Consider the following 15,438-nt stretch of genomic DNA (forward strand, 5'->3'; position numbering starts at 1 on the left):
GCTCCATGATTTTAAGAAAAGAAGAGACAACATGTCATTAACCTTAATTATTATTATGATGTATTGTTATTCTGATTAGATTAAATCTTATCTAGGATATATAAGAGTTCATTTTAAATTTCAGGTGTTATATTTGATTCAGGTGTGATTTAAATTTGGTTCTTATTATATTATACTATTTGAAGTATAATGGCAGTGTCAAAATCAACAACGAATATATTGAAACAACTTAGACTTTCTATGCAAAACGTTAAATATGTTAGTGAACCAATCCAAGCCTATATAATTCCTTCAGTTGATGCTCACAATAGTGAATACCTAGCAGAATGTGATAAATTCAGAGGTTTTATCTCAGGATTTAATGGATCAGCTGGGACTGCTATAGTAACTAATCAAGAAGCTCTAATGTGGACAGATGGGCGTTATTATTTGCAAGCTACAGAACAAATGGATTCAAATTGGACATTAATGAAAGAAGGAGACCCAAGTACTTTAAAACAAGGTATAATGTAGATGTTATAATAAAGATATAATAAACTTTTCTTTAAAACTTGATTGTTATGTAGGACAGTGGTTAGTAAAAAATTTACCATCTGGCTCTCAAGTTGGTGTGGATCCTAAACTTATTACTACACAGTCTTTTGTTCCATTGCAAAAAGAGTTAGAAATTGTTGGTCATAAACTGGTTCCTGTTAAACAAAATTTGGTGGAGCTGTTATGGAATGATCGACCAAAAAGAGCTTTAAACCCTGTAAAGCCATTACCAATTGAATTTTCTGGAAAAACTGTTAAAAGTAAATTAGATGATGTAGTTGCTGCTATGAAAGATGCTAAAGCAGACTTCTTAGTATTAACTGCTTTAGATCAAATTGCCTGGTTTTTGAACTTAAGAGGTTCTGATATTGAATATAATCCAGTTTTCTTTGCGTATGTCATTATATCCTCTAGTGGTTCATTTACTTTGTTTGTTGATCCAAGGCAAGGAACAGATGAAGTTAAAGAACATCTTAAGTCTGAAGCTGGAGATGTGTTTAAGATAGAGCCTTACAGTAGAATTGAAGAAGCACTAGGTGAGATTTGTTTAGGTCTTGAAGGATTTGTGTGGTTTAGTGAAACTTCTAGTTATGCTCTCACAAGCATTATTCCAAAGAAACATCTTTTGTTGAATGATACTCCAGTGGAATTAATGAAAGCCATTAAAAATGAAGTTGAAGTAAAGGGAATGAGAAATGCACATATAAAAGATGCCGTAGCTTTGTGTTGTTACTTTTCATGGCTGGATAAGAATGTTGCAAGTGGTACTATCACAGAAATTAGTGGAGCCAATAAACTTCATGAATTTAGAAAATTACAAAAGGATTTTATGGGGGATAGCTTTGATACAATCAGCTCAGTTGGCCCTCATGGAGCTATCATTCATTATCAGCCGGATGCAACAACAGATGTTCCTATAACAACAAACACTTTATATCTGTGTGACTCAGGTGCACAATACAGAGATGGAACCACTGATGTTACAAGAACTTTTCATTTTGGTACTCCAACTGATTACGAAAAAGATTGCTATACTAGAGTTTTAAAGGGACAACTGCAATTAGCATCACGCATTTTTCCATCAAAATTAAAAGGGAATTATTTGGATTCATTTGCAAGGGAATATTTATGGAACATTGGTCTAGATTATGCTCATGGCACAGGTCATGGCATTGGACATTATTTAAATGTTCATGAGGGCCCAATAGAAATTACCTGGAGAACAAGCAAATCTGATCCAGGACTACAAACAAATATGTTTGTTTCCAATGAGCCAGGCTATTATGAAGACGGTAAATTTGGTATTCGCATTGAAGATATTGTCCAAATCGTACAGGCTAATCCTCCAAACAATTTCAACAACAGAGGTTTTCTCACATTTGAAACGATCACTTTAGTACCAAAAAGTTTGAATTTAATAAAAACGGATATGTTGACTGACGTAGAAAAGAAACAATTGAATAATTACCATCAGAAATGCAGAGATATTGTTGGACCCATTTTGGAAAAAGATAACTTGCTAGACGTCAAGGAATGGTTGTGGAGAGAAACTCAGCCTATTTAATTATATAAAATTAATGTTTATAAGAATGTATACAAAAATAACTAATCATTTTCAAACTTAATAATCAATACAATTGAAATTTATGTTTTTAATAAAACAAATATATAAATATAGATCTTTTTTATTAATAATTTAGATTCCTGTCTTTTACTGTGATTTTTAAAATACTATGACAATAAGTAACCTCGATCAAAGACTAAATGAAACCATAGATAACTAAAATAATTCATATTTTAAATAAAACAAAAGAACAATCTCAAACACTTAAGCTTTTATTTTTTGTTTCTTTCTCAGTTTAATGTTACTTTTATCGTTTTGGGACATTTTCGAAGGGTCTCTGGTACTTCTCACATCTATCAGACCAGCACTTAGTTTAGTGGCTTCCTTGCATTTATCTAATCTTGCTTGTTCTACTTTCTCGTACGTTAATAACAGAAGAATCTCGTAAAATTCTAGGAAAGATAATTGATATCTTGTCGTGTACCGCCGGTTTTCGGTTACAATTTGTGGACAAATTTTGGATATTGCTTTTAGGATACACTTTCTTCCTAAATTACTGAAAGTATATAAGGTATTTGTTTGCGTTTGGTCGCTGTTGGGTTCAATTATAACTTTTTCTTCGGTTACTTCTAAAATATATGTGTGATCTTTGTAGATATTCATTATTTATAAGAAATTTATCGTAAGATGTTGCAACTGGTTGCTATTTTTAGATGCATTAAACTTACTTGAAAAGTGTAGTCTGTTATTTAAACCAACTATGTTGGTACCGGTTTGTGTTGTATACCGATTCTTCTCATTGTTAATTATTTTGTAGCAAGGCACCTTGGTTCTTTTTTCTAGACAAACGTTACGTAAAAATGTATCGACTGTATGTGGCTCTCCTATTTCTTTATATAATTCATAAACGCAATTAACAGGCACAAGATGCTTCAAGTGTGTTAAACTGTTTCCTAGAATATTAAGCTATATAATAATTTTATGCATTGTCTTATTACCTTGTATAGTTCCTGCTTGAGGTAGAAGCGTGTGATCCAAAAATTGCTTGAATATCTTGTATAATAATCGATCTGGAGTTAAAAAACCAATCGCCATATTTACATTGAATAATAAAAAACAAATATTGACTATCGACTGTAGAAACTGCCAAAAGAAAATAGGTTCCCACGGATTGTGGGTACTCTCCAGGCAACTGTTTGGGTTTTTGGCCAATACTTCATCAACCTCTACGATAGATAGACCCTCTTTGTTCGTCACCCCTATATCCCTAAAATCCAATAATCAGTTTTATAGTAACGATGAGTGTAATTTCGTAATGAATATTATTTTGGTATTACCTGTATAGTTGCCATAGAAAAAATCTGACAAGGACTGGTTCAAAGGATATTTTCTCATCTATCGCTCCTAAAGAAGCATATTTTCTGTATATATCTCTTAACTGAGGCAGATACATTATTATGAGGTTTCGTAACTCTTGGGGATTCAAATCAACTGTTGGCATTAGCTTAGATTCTACGTAATTGGCACAGATGTCTTGATTTGAAGACAAATAGTTAATATAGGACATTGATACTCCCAGGTGTTTACCCGAAGCATGTTTGCTATTCAAGAAATATATATGTTAAGATAATTAAGTGGTAATTATTTCTATTTCCAACTATACATTTTCATTAAATTTATAAGAACATTACATTTTAGTGTTTTTTTATTTCAGTGTTTTTATTAAATTTGGATTATGTAAGTTATGGATTAAAAACTTAGTGAGTATTAACTAATTATTATTTGGTATAATATTTATTTCAGATAAGCACAATCATTTTAAGTATTATATGTTCTCGATATGAATCATTATATAATAAAATTAATGGCTATATCAATTGTCATATTTTTTATGCAAAAAGAAATGTGTATCTAAGCAATATTTATTATTTAAACGTAACATAACTTAAAACAAGGTGAAATGAAAGCGCACTTTCACAGAAATAAACTCAATACTAATTTTTATTTGATAACATAGTTGTGCTGATAACATTTGTTATTGATTATTTTCAGATACCATAACTTGGATTAACAGATACTTGTGCGCCGAATAACACATTAATAATATTCGATGTTAATTGCATTTTCATAACTGATAACATAATAAATTAGCAAATATAATATCGCCGGTTTTACAACTATATTGAGTTTTAGAAAATGTAATGCTCACCAACTCATCAGGTTTTGTAATTCCAGCTGACTAACGTCACTTGATTTCGGATATACCGTATTTCTCAAGACGTTGTCTATGAAGAAAGACAAATCGAGATCTTCGACAATGTTATGAAGTGGAATTTTCAGCGGTGGATTATTTCCGCTATTGGTCTGTAGTAGTTTGAGGTATTGGGAAGTTTTTATGGTACTGGAACTTTTTGTTATGTCCATCAATGAAGTTCTATTTAGAGTAGATAAATTATCCTGGAGGAAGAATTATACAATATACATATAGTAATTCCAATAAAACAGGCAATGAACGTTATCAACATCGTCGAACGTGTTACCAAATTTAGTTTATAAAAACGCAAAATCCCTTTTAAACTACAAGCATTTTTATTTCTCATTTTACTAATTAGCATTACTCCAGTTAACAAGAGACAGAACGAAGTCTGATGCCTCCTAACATGTAACCAAATCCATATCCAATAAAATGTAACCATATGACAATAGTTTGTAGGTTAGATTTGTTTTATTGATATATATCAATAAAACAAATCTAACCTACAAACTATTGTGGCTATTTAATTAACTGTAGTTTAAGTCCTCCAATAAATATGCATTATACGTTTATAATGTTCAGGTAAATTATATTCTATAAAGTTATTTTTGTTCCATTATTATATTTACAGGAGTATTTTGTTTTCAGAGTAAAAAGAATCGAAAACTTAAATTTGGTGCGGCAACGTTTCATTTTAAATTTTGATGACGTGCATTGGCAGTTTTATTGGAAGGAATATATGTGGCATTGATTTTGATTTAAAAATAAACCATAAATTAGTGTTTATACTGATAATATATAGTCGTTCCAATAAAACAACCGATGTACGCCATAGATGATGTCTAATATACTGATAAGTGCGATTTGTAAAATTGTAAAATGTTGTTTTATACTTGTAGTGGTTTTTTCCTTCTCATTTTACACTAGTTAAAAATAGACAGAATGCTGTGTGATGCTTCGGAACAAGTAACTGAAACAGTCTATAAAATTCGATTTGTGTTGGTATCGGTCGACTCTGTTGTCAAATGTGTACAAAATTTTTCAAAACTTTAGTGATATTATAATTAGATGTTACAACCCGACAAACGTAGTAAACCAACGTTCTAAGTTAATGCGGCAACATTGTGATCTGCTGACATCATACATTCTGATGATGTACATTGGCTGTTTTATAGGATATACATAGAAAATACTGTACTCTAAATAAATGTTGAGGATTTTGAATGATGAAATGACAAATTCAAAGTTTCTTTGTATTATTTTCGCTATTTTATTAATTTCTACTATCTTTAGCATTTGAATTTTGCGAAACGACTTAATAAATATCGTTTAAAGAGTATTTTTATTTAATAAAGTGAAAATAGGTTTAAAGAATTTTTCTTAAGTATATTATGTAAGCTTTTTATTATATAGAAATTAGCAATTCTAAAATGTAGAAATGAATAACTGCATTAGTTTCCAATTGCACTAGATGATTGGATTGGATGATACAACAATATAAGACAATAAAATAGAATACAATAACACAGCTATGTATATAATATATCATTTACCGACTTACTTTGCTTTGTATTTGCTTGGATATATCTTTATAGATTTGGGATGGGTTGTTGCTGAAGCTGCTCGGCGTGTTTATATCACTTTTAATCGTACTGTTAAGTCCTGGAAGAGCGTCGGCAGTAGGCTTTATGAATGTGCAGGGTTTGTCGTTCAGGAAGAGCGGATTTCGTTCTACCGTGATACCGTTTCCGCAAAACACCAAACCGGCGCCGTGCTTCTTGTTATATTCCCAAGTACCAGCTAGTCGAGCTCCACTCTCGTACCCAAAACTCATTATACCTATGTTTTAGGAATAGTTAATATTTTATAATATTTCTCGCATTGCCTAACAACAAAACCAGGAACTTTTCATTGTCCAATAGATTTTATTGACCGACTTATTAATCGAACAAGAATTGAAGGAAGCACGAAGTCATGTGAGCACTATTTTAGCCAGTGTTCAATAGCAATAAAAGTATCAATTGAAAAGTCTCCGGCTGAACATAGTAAAACACATTTTTTTGGCAAAATTAGTTTTCTTTAAACACAATTCCCTTCAGGGGTGATACATTGATTATAGCGACCCTCAAACTTTTCGATATCATTTTTATACTGCGATTTGTCCTTTGTTTCAAAATAGGCTTCAGTTTGGGCGATCACCTCTTCATTCGACGAAAATTTTTTCCCAGTGAGCATTCTTTTGAGATCTGAGAACAGGAAATAGTCGCTGGAGGCCAGATCTGGAGAATACGGTGGATAAGAAAGCAATTCGAAGCCCAATTTAAGGATTTTTGTCATCGTTTTTAGTGACTTGAGACACGGTGTATTGTCTTGGTGAACCAGCACTTTCTTTTTCTTCAAATGCGGCCATTTTTCGGCGATTTCGCCCTCAAACGGTCCAATAATACTATGTAATAGTCGCTGTTGATGGTCCTCCCTTTTTCAAGGTAGTCAATGAAAATTATTTCATGCGCATCCCAAAATACAGACGCCATAACCTTGCCAGTCGACTGTTGCGTTTTCCCACTCTTTGGAGTGGGTTCATCGTGTGCAGTCCATTCGGATGACTGTCATGTTTCATCCAATTTGAACCTGAGCTTTGCCCGGAGCTTTCTCATACCCAAATACTCGTGAATTATACGATGTACACATTCAGTTGATATCTTTAGAATGTCTTCTATTTCATCCAATTTCAATTTACGGTCATTTAAAATCATTTTGTGGATTTTTTAAATGTTTTCGTCGGTAACAACCTCTTTTGGGCGTCCACTGCTTTCATCGTCTTCGGTACACATTTTATTACGTTTAAACTTAGCATACCATTCGCTGATGGTTGATTTTCCTGGGGCAGTGTCCGGAAACTCGGCATCAAGTCAAGTTTTTACTCATCAAGAGTTTAAAATAAAATAATATTATAACTTATACACTTATTTTCACATTATCTGCCGCTAATTTTGCCTAGGAAATAATTACATTACCTTAACAAAATGTAAATACACATTTAACCTAAGTTAAGGACGCGTAGTTGTGAAAACTCTCAAGTTAGATTAGATCAAGTGCGCATGTGCAGTTCTAGCCAATCGAAACTTATATAGGCATGGATGTATAGGTTTTTTTACTGTCGTCTGACGTTTTGATACAAGAAGCGCGTTTGAAAGACAACGGTTCGTATAAAGATAGCTTACGTTCGAGATATAAAGGTATCTTAGTTGTGCTTTTATTTAATCAAACGAGAAATATGTTTATCAATCTGATATAAAAACAAGTAGCAGGTACCTGTATTGATCAAATAACTATAATTTACTAATAATTAAAATTTATATTAAAACTACTTACCAGCTCCGCATCTCATTCCCTGAATCCAGTTTCCTTTGTACCAGTTATAATTGGCGAAGGCCAGACACTTATGGGATATTATATTCCATACGTATTCACCGTAACCATTTTGGTATCCGTTGCTCCATTCCCCAATATAATACTACAAATATTTTGTTAATATTCAGGCATTAAATTAGCCTAATTTGCAATATTACATCGTTGTTATTCCACAGCATGTTTCCTTCCCCATTAATGCTGTTATTGGAGAAATTACCTTCGTATCTGGTGCCGTCGTTGTAAGCTCTATACCCCAGGCCATGTCTCATGTTTCTTTGGAACTCGCCTTCGTACCAATCGTTCTGGCCGTACGTCATCCAGCCCTTACCTTATCAGAATTATATTATATGTTATGTTAATGCAGTTTTCCTTAATTTTTCAGTTACATTTTTACAGATGATCAAAGTTATGAACTGTGGCTAATTATTTTTGAAAAATTCTTATAGTTATTCTTATTATTTTTACAGGTTCCACAGGGTAGTGTTTTGGGACTGAACACGAAAGAAATAGTATTTGGAACATTTGCCGACGACACAGTTATCATGGCAAAAGATGTATCTCTGTCTAAAACCGTAGAAAAAGTACATAAAGCGGTCAACAATATCTACAAATGAACTAGAGACTGGAAAATACAGCTTAATGACTCCAAATCTGTCCATGTTAATTTTGCGATGTGGCGAAATGACAAAAACTGACAAAACAAAAGCAAAAGAAAGTGATGACTAATTACATCACTTGAGGTATGCCCAAATCCTCAAGCAGAATCAGCCAAATACCTCAGAATACATTTAGATGATAGGTTAAATTGGAAATAACATGTTGGACAAAAAGCAGAGCAGATTAGACTTAAAGTCAAGCAACTGTACTGGTTAATGGGAAGGTACTCTCAACTGGACTTAAAATCAAAGAGATTGACCATCATTATAAAGACAATTTGGACCTATGGTGTATCAATTCAACTAGCAATCTAACACGCCTAAAACAAAGTTCTACGATTAATTACCAATGCTCATTGCTACATAACCAACGAAAAGCTGCACGATGACCTCGAACCAAATTGATATACGAAGTGATCCAATATTTCGCCTTAAATCATGAAATAAGATTGCTAAATCACAGCTACGTAGAAGCAATACAGCTACTGGACAACACGCAGGATATCAGAAGATTGAAGCGAACTAAACCACACGAACTTGTTTATTGTGTAAGTTTAACTTAAAGTTTTTTTTTTATTTTTTTTTATTTTATTTTTTTTATTTAAAGACATACTGAAGAATTAGTCCCCTAGTAATAAGTTTATTTATAAATTAAGATTGTACCAACCATATCTAATGTAAGATGTCACTACATAGTATAAAACAAAGTCGCCTTTTCTGTCCCTATATCCCTATGTGCGCTTAAATCTTTAAAACTACGCAACGGATTTTGATGCGGTTTTTTTCAATAGATAGAGTGATTCAAGAGGAAGGTTTATATGTATAATACATGCATAATATACTAAGGCAACATTGCTAATTTTAGAGGTTTCTAACGTGATGTCGTAAATTAACCTATTTTTTTAGGCTTATTTAGCAATTAGCAAAAACGCTGCCTAACCCTACGAGTTAGATCAAATTAATGTACTACAGTATTGTACACCATAAAAAGGTCTATAAAAAGTCCGCGATGTTTATCTTTTAGGGATAACCCACATTAACTATATTTATTGTTTACTTTTTACGTGAGAAAATGGCTTATTTACGAAGCTATTTTAAGCAATACGGCATTAATCCTTATCGAATTAAGTACCTTAAATACAGTGTGCAATTAATATAGATCAATATGGTTCCTTACAGCATGTAAATTAAACAAATATTTTCGGAGATATTACAAATTTAAAATTTGCGTTTAAAAATGTGTAATGTAATAAAAATTGTATGAATTTAGATATTCCAAAGATAGCAGGAAATCTTCATAGTAAGTATAGGGGAAGAGGAATTGTTTTACTCCAAATTTAATGCGTACAGGCCAAGGGCAGTAATGAATGAACCAAAAATACTGGATCGATTTTAATCATGTTTTCATTGACTGACATAGGCATATATATTTTATGCCCGTGCAAAGTCGGAGCGGGCCGCTATGTTTTTATATACAACGTTCATATTTTTTCTGTAGTGTATTTAATTTAGTATCAGCATTGCACCCGTGCGAAGCCGGGTTGGGTCGCTAGTAATTAATAAATTAAAAATTATAAGTCGTAAACTGCCAGTAGACAAAAACGTTTTTTTTTTTGGGGTTGTCAACGCGGGATAAATTTAAATATTGCCTAAGTTTTGTTCGCCCTTCGTTGTTAATCCATTATTTACCGTGAATTTCTCCAATTCTCCATTCTCCTTTGTAGAAAATAGGGCTTAGCTTCACATTCAGCGTACCGTAACCATGGAAGAATCCCATACAGAAATCGCCTTCATACGTACTGAGGTCTGGAAGTGTTATCCTACCTTTTCCATGTGGATAACCATCTTTAAAATCGCCCTATAAAATATCGATCTATAATTTATTTAAAATATCCACAAATTCTTTCCTATGATTAATTAATAACTTGTTATAATTTTGAATGCTTTTGAATAACTTTTTATTATAATTGGAAGTTATAATATGATTATAATAGTTGGGTAAAGTAAAGGTTTAGAAAAGTTTAGTTAGCTAGTGATTAATGAATAAATATATTACCTCTGGTACTTAATAATAAAGGATTGCTGATAAATAGCCCCACAAATACTACTTCAAGCATTGATAAATACATTCTATGAGAAAGCTGACTGAAATGATTGTTATTATTATAACATTTTATTAGTAATTTTCGATGTAATCAAACATCAAACATGTTTTACGTGTAATTTCCAGTGAGATGGTAATAAATAAGTAATTTTGGTTATTGGCCTCTAAACAAAATATAGCTTTCAAAGGAGAATAGGTTATTTTTAATCAAACTGGGGTAATTAAAAATAGATAATGAAAACAGACACGAGCATTACGTCAAAATTACGCAAGGGCTACTTATTATAATCAATAATTATTCAATTATTATATCATCAATATTCAATCATTATATCAGAGTATTGAAGCAGCAAGCTTCGAATATAATTTAAATTTTATTATGTGTAAATATGGTTCTCTATGGTGTACCAAGTTAAATCAGCATTTTTAAAACGAAATTCTGCGAATATCGCCTGCCAAAATGTCATTGTATTTGAAACATTGTCTATCGATATACAAATTTTTCTAACACTACATTGTTAACTATATTAGGATTGCCGTAACACATTTTACTGCAAAAGAAAAAATGTTGATCAGACACTGTTAGCATGACTACTGATTTGCTAGCTATTACCTTTTTATGTAACAGTACAATATATCATATATCATCATTTGTGAATTATAGTATAGTGAGTGAAGCAACTTTTGTTATTGTGAAAAAAATGGATAAAAAGGAATTTGGCGTGTTGGTAAATATTACTTTTTGAAAGGAAAAAATACAGTTGAAGCAAAAACTTGACTTGATGCCGAGTTGCCGGACACTGCCCCAGTAAAATCAACCATCAAGGATTGGTATGCTGAGTTTAGACGTGGTGAAATGAGCACCAAAGACGGTGAACGCAGTGGATGCCCAAAAGAGGTTATTACCGACAAAAACATTTAAAAAATCGACAAAATGATTTTGAATGACCGGAAATTGAGATTGAATGAAATAGAAGACACTTTAATGATATCAACTGAACGTGTACATCATATAATTCACGAATATTTGAGTATGAGAAAGCCCTGTGCAAAGTGGGTGCCGCGCGAGCTCACTTCTAGCCAAAAACAACGACGAATTAATGATTCGGAGCAGTGTTTGAAGATGATCAAGCGTAATAAACCCGAGTTTTTGCGTCGATATTTAACAATGGATGAAATATGGCTCCATCATTTCACTTCGAAGTCCAATCGATAGTCATCCGAGTGGACTGCACACGATGAACCCGCTCCAAAGCGTGGGAAAACGCAACAGTCGACTGGCACATTTATGGCGTCTGTATTTTGGGATGCGCATGGAATAATTTTCATTGACTACCTTGAAAAAGGGAGGACCATCAATAGCGACTATTACATAGCGTTATTGGACCGTTTGAAGGACGAAATCGCCGAAACACGGCCGTATTTGAAGAAAAAGATAGTACCGCTTTACCAAGACAATGTACCGTGTCAAAAATCCATGAATTGAGCTTCGAATTGCTTCCTTATACACCGTATTCTCCAGATCTGACCCCTAGCGACTATTTCCTGTTCTCAGATCTCAAAAGAATGCTCCCTTCGAGGAAATTTTCGTCGAATGAAGAGGTGATCGACGAATCCTATTTTGAAGGACAAATCGTACTACAAAAATGGTATCGAAAAGTTGCGGGGTCGCTATAATCAGTGCATTCACCCTGAAGGAAATTATGTCGAATAAAATACTCATTTGGCCAAAAAACTTTGTTTTATTATGGTAGGCCGAGGACTTTCCTCTTGACACGTTGATACAAAGACTACATGAATGAAATTAAAAAATTCTTTATATTTAAATACAAACCTAATACTGAACGCAAATAAACTTTATTAACAGATACCTCGTAAATAGTTCCATCATCCCAGTGGAATTCACCTTTGCCACTCATCAGACGTTCGTATAATTGTCCCTGGTAGTAATTCCCATTAGAAAAATCTAGTCTCCAATAACAGAAGCAGTCAGAAGAGCAATCATGAATACTCTCCGCTTCGTCTGGTAGTCCTTTTTCATCTTCAAACTGTGCGGATTTTTTGGAAGATTGTGATAATCTTTGTGGTTCCTCACCTATAGAAAAGTCATATTTAAAAGCATATTAATCTATAAAACAATTATTAATATCTCGTTGGATAGTCTATGTTGGTAAAATAATGTCATAGTATGTTAAAAGTGGACATATAGCTGAATTAATAATTATATCTAGTGTTGGGGACTATCGACTGAAAAGGAGTACTGTATGAGTAACTGTTCAGTAATTGACTACTTTTTACTGTCGTCGCTATTTTCTGTCCGACTGATTTTGTTACTATTTACTATCGACTGTTTCAGTCGTGTACTTTTAGTTACTATATTTGGTTCTGCTAGTTTCATTCGACTGATATATTTTAAAGTTTCCTTTGACCAACTATGGGTTTATCTGGACTGGGCCTAAAGTTTAACGTGAGCGCCGAACCACGGTCCTCAACATTAAGCCTACCGACTGGCGAGTGACCAATTTTAGAAATCATCCCAGACGACATCCGGTGGTCTTACCCAGCATGGTTACTAGCGTGACTGGGATCATTTTCCTTGTCGGATTTTACACTCTTGCCTAGAATATTCACAAATTTTAATCAATCACAAACATAAATTTACGACCATGCCCCAGCAGGATTCGAACCCGCGGCTATCGCAACAGTGGGAGGACCGTCCCATCGCCTTTACCACTGCGCCACCAAGCCGGCTTCGACTGATTTTTAACGTTCTGGCTTTGTTGTCCTAGCCGCGATCTTCACAAAAATGTACTCAATTTAGGATTACATAGATGTTTATGTAATATATATAATTTTCTGATTTTTTTGGTAGTTTGCTTGTAAGTAACAATATATTGTATATTCATATAGCAGCATTTTGGAACGATATTTTTCAAGATGGTTAATGTAATAGATAAAATCATGACGAGCAGGGCCGAAAATTCAACTTTCGGTCCTTGTGGTGTAATATACTATTATTTTGTAATAATACATGAATATTACATGGGTGAGCTTACTTGATTGTGTAAATGTATCAACCTCTTCGACTGTACTTAATCGAGAACGTCTTCCTTGCGATTTAGACGCGACGGAATCAGAACTAAAATCGATACTCAAACGTTTTACCGGCTTTATATATTTACGACAGATCACAATTCCTTCTAACAAGGCATCGAAAAAATTATCCGTCAGTGTTTCTCTATAGTTCACCGTTTCCGGCATGGGTCGGATATCGACTGGTTCAAATTCCAGTGATGTCGACAAGGTTTCATCGACGCTTTTCGAAGATCTGCTGGTCTTGGAGGTTCTTCTTTTGTTCGTACCGAACTTTGTGCTTGAAGGATTTAACGTAGCTATCGTTTTAGTATCCATTTATGCGTTGCGGGTTTTGACGCTTGTCACTTTTTGTGACGCTGTCGGTAAGTTTGGTAGTTCTGGTTTTTTAGTATATTTTTGTCAAAATTAAGTGAACCTCTTTGTTGAGGATTATCCAGTTTTTATGCTCGGATTAAGCTTTTACTTACATTGTTATTATCGAATATTATTATATTACCATGATCAAAACATATTGGGATACAAAAAATTGATGGTATTAACTATTTTATCATGTTTATGTTTTCGATATCTTTGAAATTCTGATTATTTTTTATCATAGAGTATTATAATAAATTATTGCCTTAAACACCTTGTATATTCGTCAGCAAATTTCATATCATCGCAATTTTCACCTTCAGAACAGATTTATGGGTGAAAATTTGCATCAAATAACAGTTGCCCAATTGATATTGTTGAGTTACTCAATGAACACAATTTATGATTAGCCTCATTCATGAAATGCTCAAAATTCTATTTATGCCATACTTTTGTTGTTTGAATTCAAGAAATCTGCTGACGAAACTCATCAATCACTTTTATAAAAATATGGTGAAGCTACTCCAACATGTCCCAATTATCAGTTGTGCTTACAACCTAAAAGTTATGATTTTTATGCCACTGGCAAAGAACGGTATGGAGAATCAAAAAAGCTCAAAAACAATGAATAACAAGAGTTATTGGACGTAAACTCAACTCAAACCCGAAAGAAAAAACTCCCATCTAGTTTAACAATTCTGAATCAATTGTTTCTAGACATGCGATGGGATATATATATATATATATATATATATATATATATATATATATATATATATATATATATAAAAGGAGGGAAAATGGTTTCAATAAAGTCAATACGAATTATCTGAAACTGCCATTTCGAACCATTTCACTATTGTCATTGTTTTACTTACCAAGCAATATAGAAGAATTTTAGGTAGCCTATTGTGGCTGACGATAAAAAGTCGATATACTACGGCCATCCCCAATAAAAAATATCGTGAATTCGTCCACGAAAATTGTCCATATCGATCAAGAAGCCCCGTTCATTGTCAGAATCATATCAGAATTACTAAATAATTACAAGAATTGACAAGAAAGAAATACTGAAGAATAGAACCATACGATCAGAAGCAGCAGAACGTCAAGAAATAAAAGAAGTATCGAGAATTAATCAAGAATCAAAAACAATAGAATTCCTATATGTCAGTATTATACACAACCAGGTATACGATTTAGTAAGTCCATCATTTCCATCTAATTCATAATTCTTTTCACCATCAAGAACGAACTGATTAATATCTCTAAGTGTATATATGTGTTGTGACAAAGTTGCTGTGAACATACGTCATCAAAATTTTTTATGTATTGCCAGCCGCAATTTATAAATTCGTTTTAGAATCAGACAATATTTTCGTTCTCATTTTATTCTAGTTAAAAAAAGACACAATACTGTCTGTTAAGTTCGAACAAGTAAACAAATAAGCCTGTCACAGTC

The 15,438-nt window shown here is 33.0% G+C and overlaps 3 protein-coding genes across 3 annotated transcripts in view; 2 read left to right on the forward strand and 1 right to left on the reverse strand.

The window, feature by feature from the left end:
* Positions 1-2,211, forward strand: ApepP (Aminopeptidase P). The gene is made up of 2 exons (XM_076414639.1): positions 1-502; positions 567-2,211. The coding sequence occupies exons 1-2, from the start codon at positions 190-192 to the stop codon at positions 2,096-2,098; spliced, it is 1,845 nt and encodes a 614-aa protein (XP_076270754.1). The 5' UTR covers positions 1-189; the 3' UTR covers positions 2,099-2,211.
* On the reverse strand, positions 2,204-13,952 carry LOC143202815 (uncharacterized). The gene is made up of 11 exons (XM_076414631.1): positions 13,583-13,952; positions 12,398-12,621; positions 10,112-10,280; positions 7,925-8,094; positions 7,728-7,869; positions 5,914-6,191; positions 4,308-4,555; positions 3,436-3,699; positions 3,097-3,365; positions 2,827-3,051; positions 2,204-2,727 (listed from the first exon to the last, which is right to left on the reverse strand). The coding sequence occupies exons 1-11, from the start codon at positions 13,935-13,937 to the stop codon at positions 2,363-2,365; spliced, it is 2,709 nt and encodes a 902-aa protein (XP_076270746.1). The 5' UTR covers positions 13,938-13,952; the 3' UTR covers positions 2,204-2,362.
* Positions 8,234-15,438, forward strand: part of LOC143202814 (ATP-binding cassette sub-family C member 4) — a 25,719-nt gene continuing 18,514 nt past the window's right edge. Inside the window, exon 1 of the mRNA XM_076414630.1 lies at positions 8,234-8,970. The gene's annotated coding sequence lies outside the window, so the exon portion shown is untranslated. The remainder of the gene's footprint in view (positions 8,971-15,438) is intronic.

Source organism: Rhynchophorus ferrugineus, unplaced genomic scaffold (genome assembly GCF_030347505.1).
Source record: "Rhynchophorus ferrugineus isolate W39M unplaced genomic scaffold, kcgeb_rfMv2 rfM9, whole genome shotgun sequence".
Lineage (NCBI taxonomy): Eukaryota > Metazoa > Arthropoda > Insecta > Coleoptera > Curculionidae > Rhynchophorus > Rhynchophorus ferrugineus.

Excerpts from the sequence above, each read along its gene's own strand:
- ApepP (XM_076414639.1), top strand. The coding sequence starts at position 190 with ATGGCAGTGTCAAAATCAACAACGAATATATTGAAACAACTTAGACTT. Across the intron at positions 503-566 it reads CCCAAGTACTTTAAAACAAG|GACAGTGGTTAGTAAAAAAT; the intron begins GTATAATGTAGA and ends ATTGTTATGTAG.
- LOC143202815 (XM_076414631.1), bottom strand. The coding sequence starts at position 13,937 with ATGGATACTAAAACGATAGCTACGTTAAATCCTTCAAGCACAAAGTTC. Across the intron at positions 8,095-10,111 it reads GAGAATTGGAGAAATTCACG|GTAAGGGCTGGATGACGTAC; the intron begins GTAAATAATGGA and ends AATTCTGATAAG. Across the intron at positions 4,556-5,913 it reads CCAAGCAAATACAAAGCAAA|GATAATTTATCTACTCTAAA; the intron begins GTAAGTCGGTAA and ends TTCTTCCTCCAG.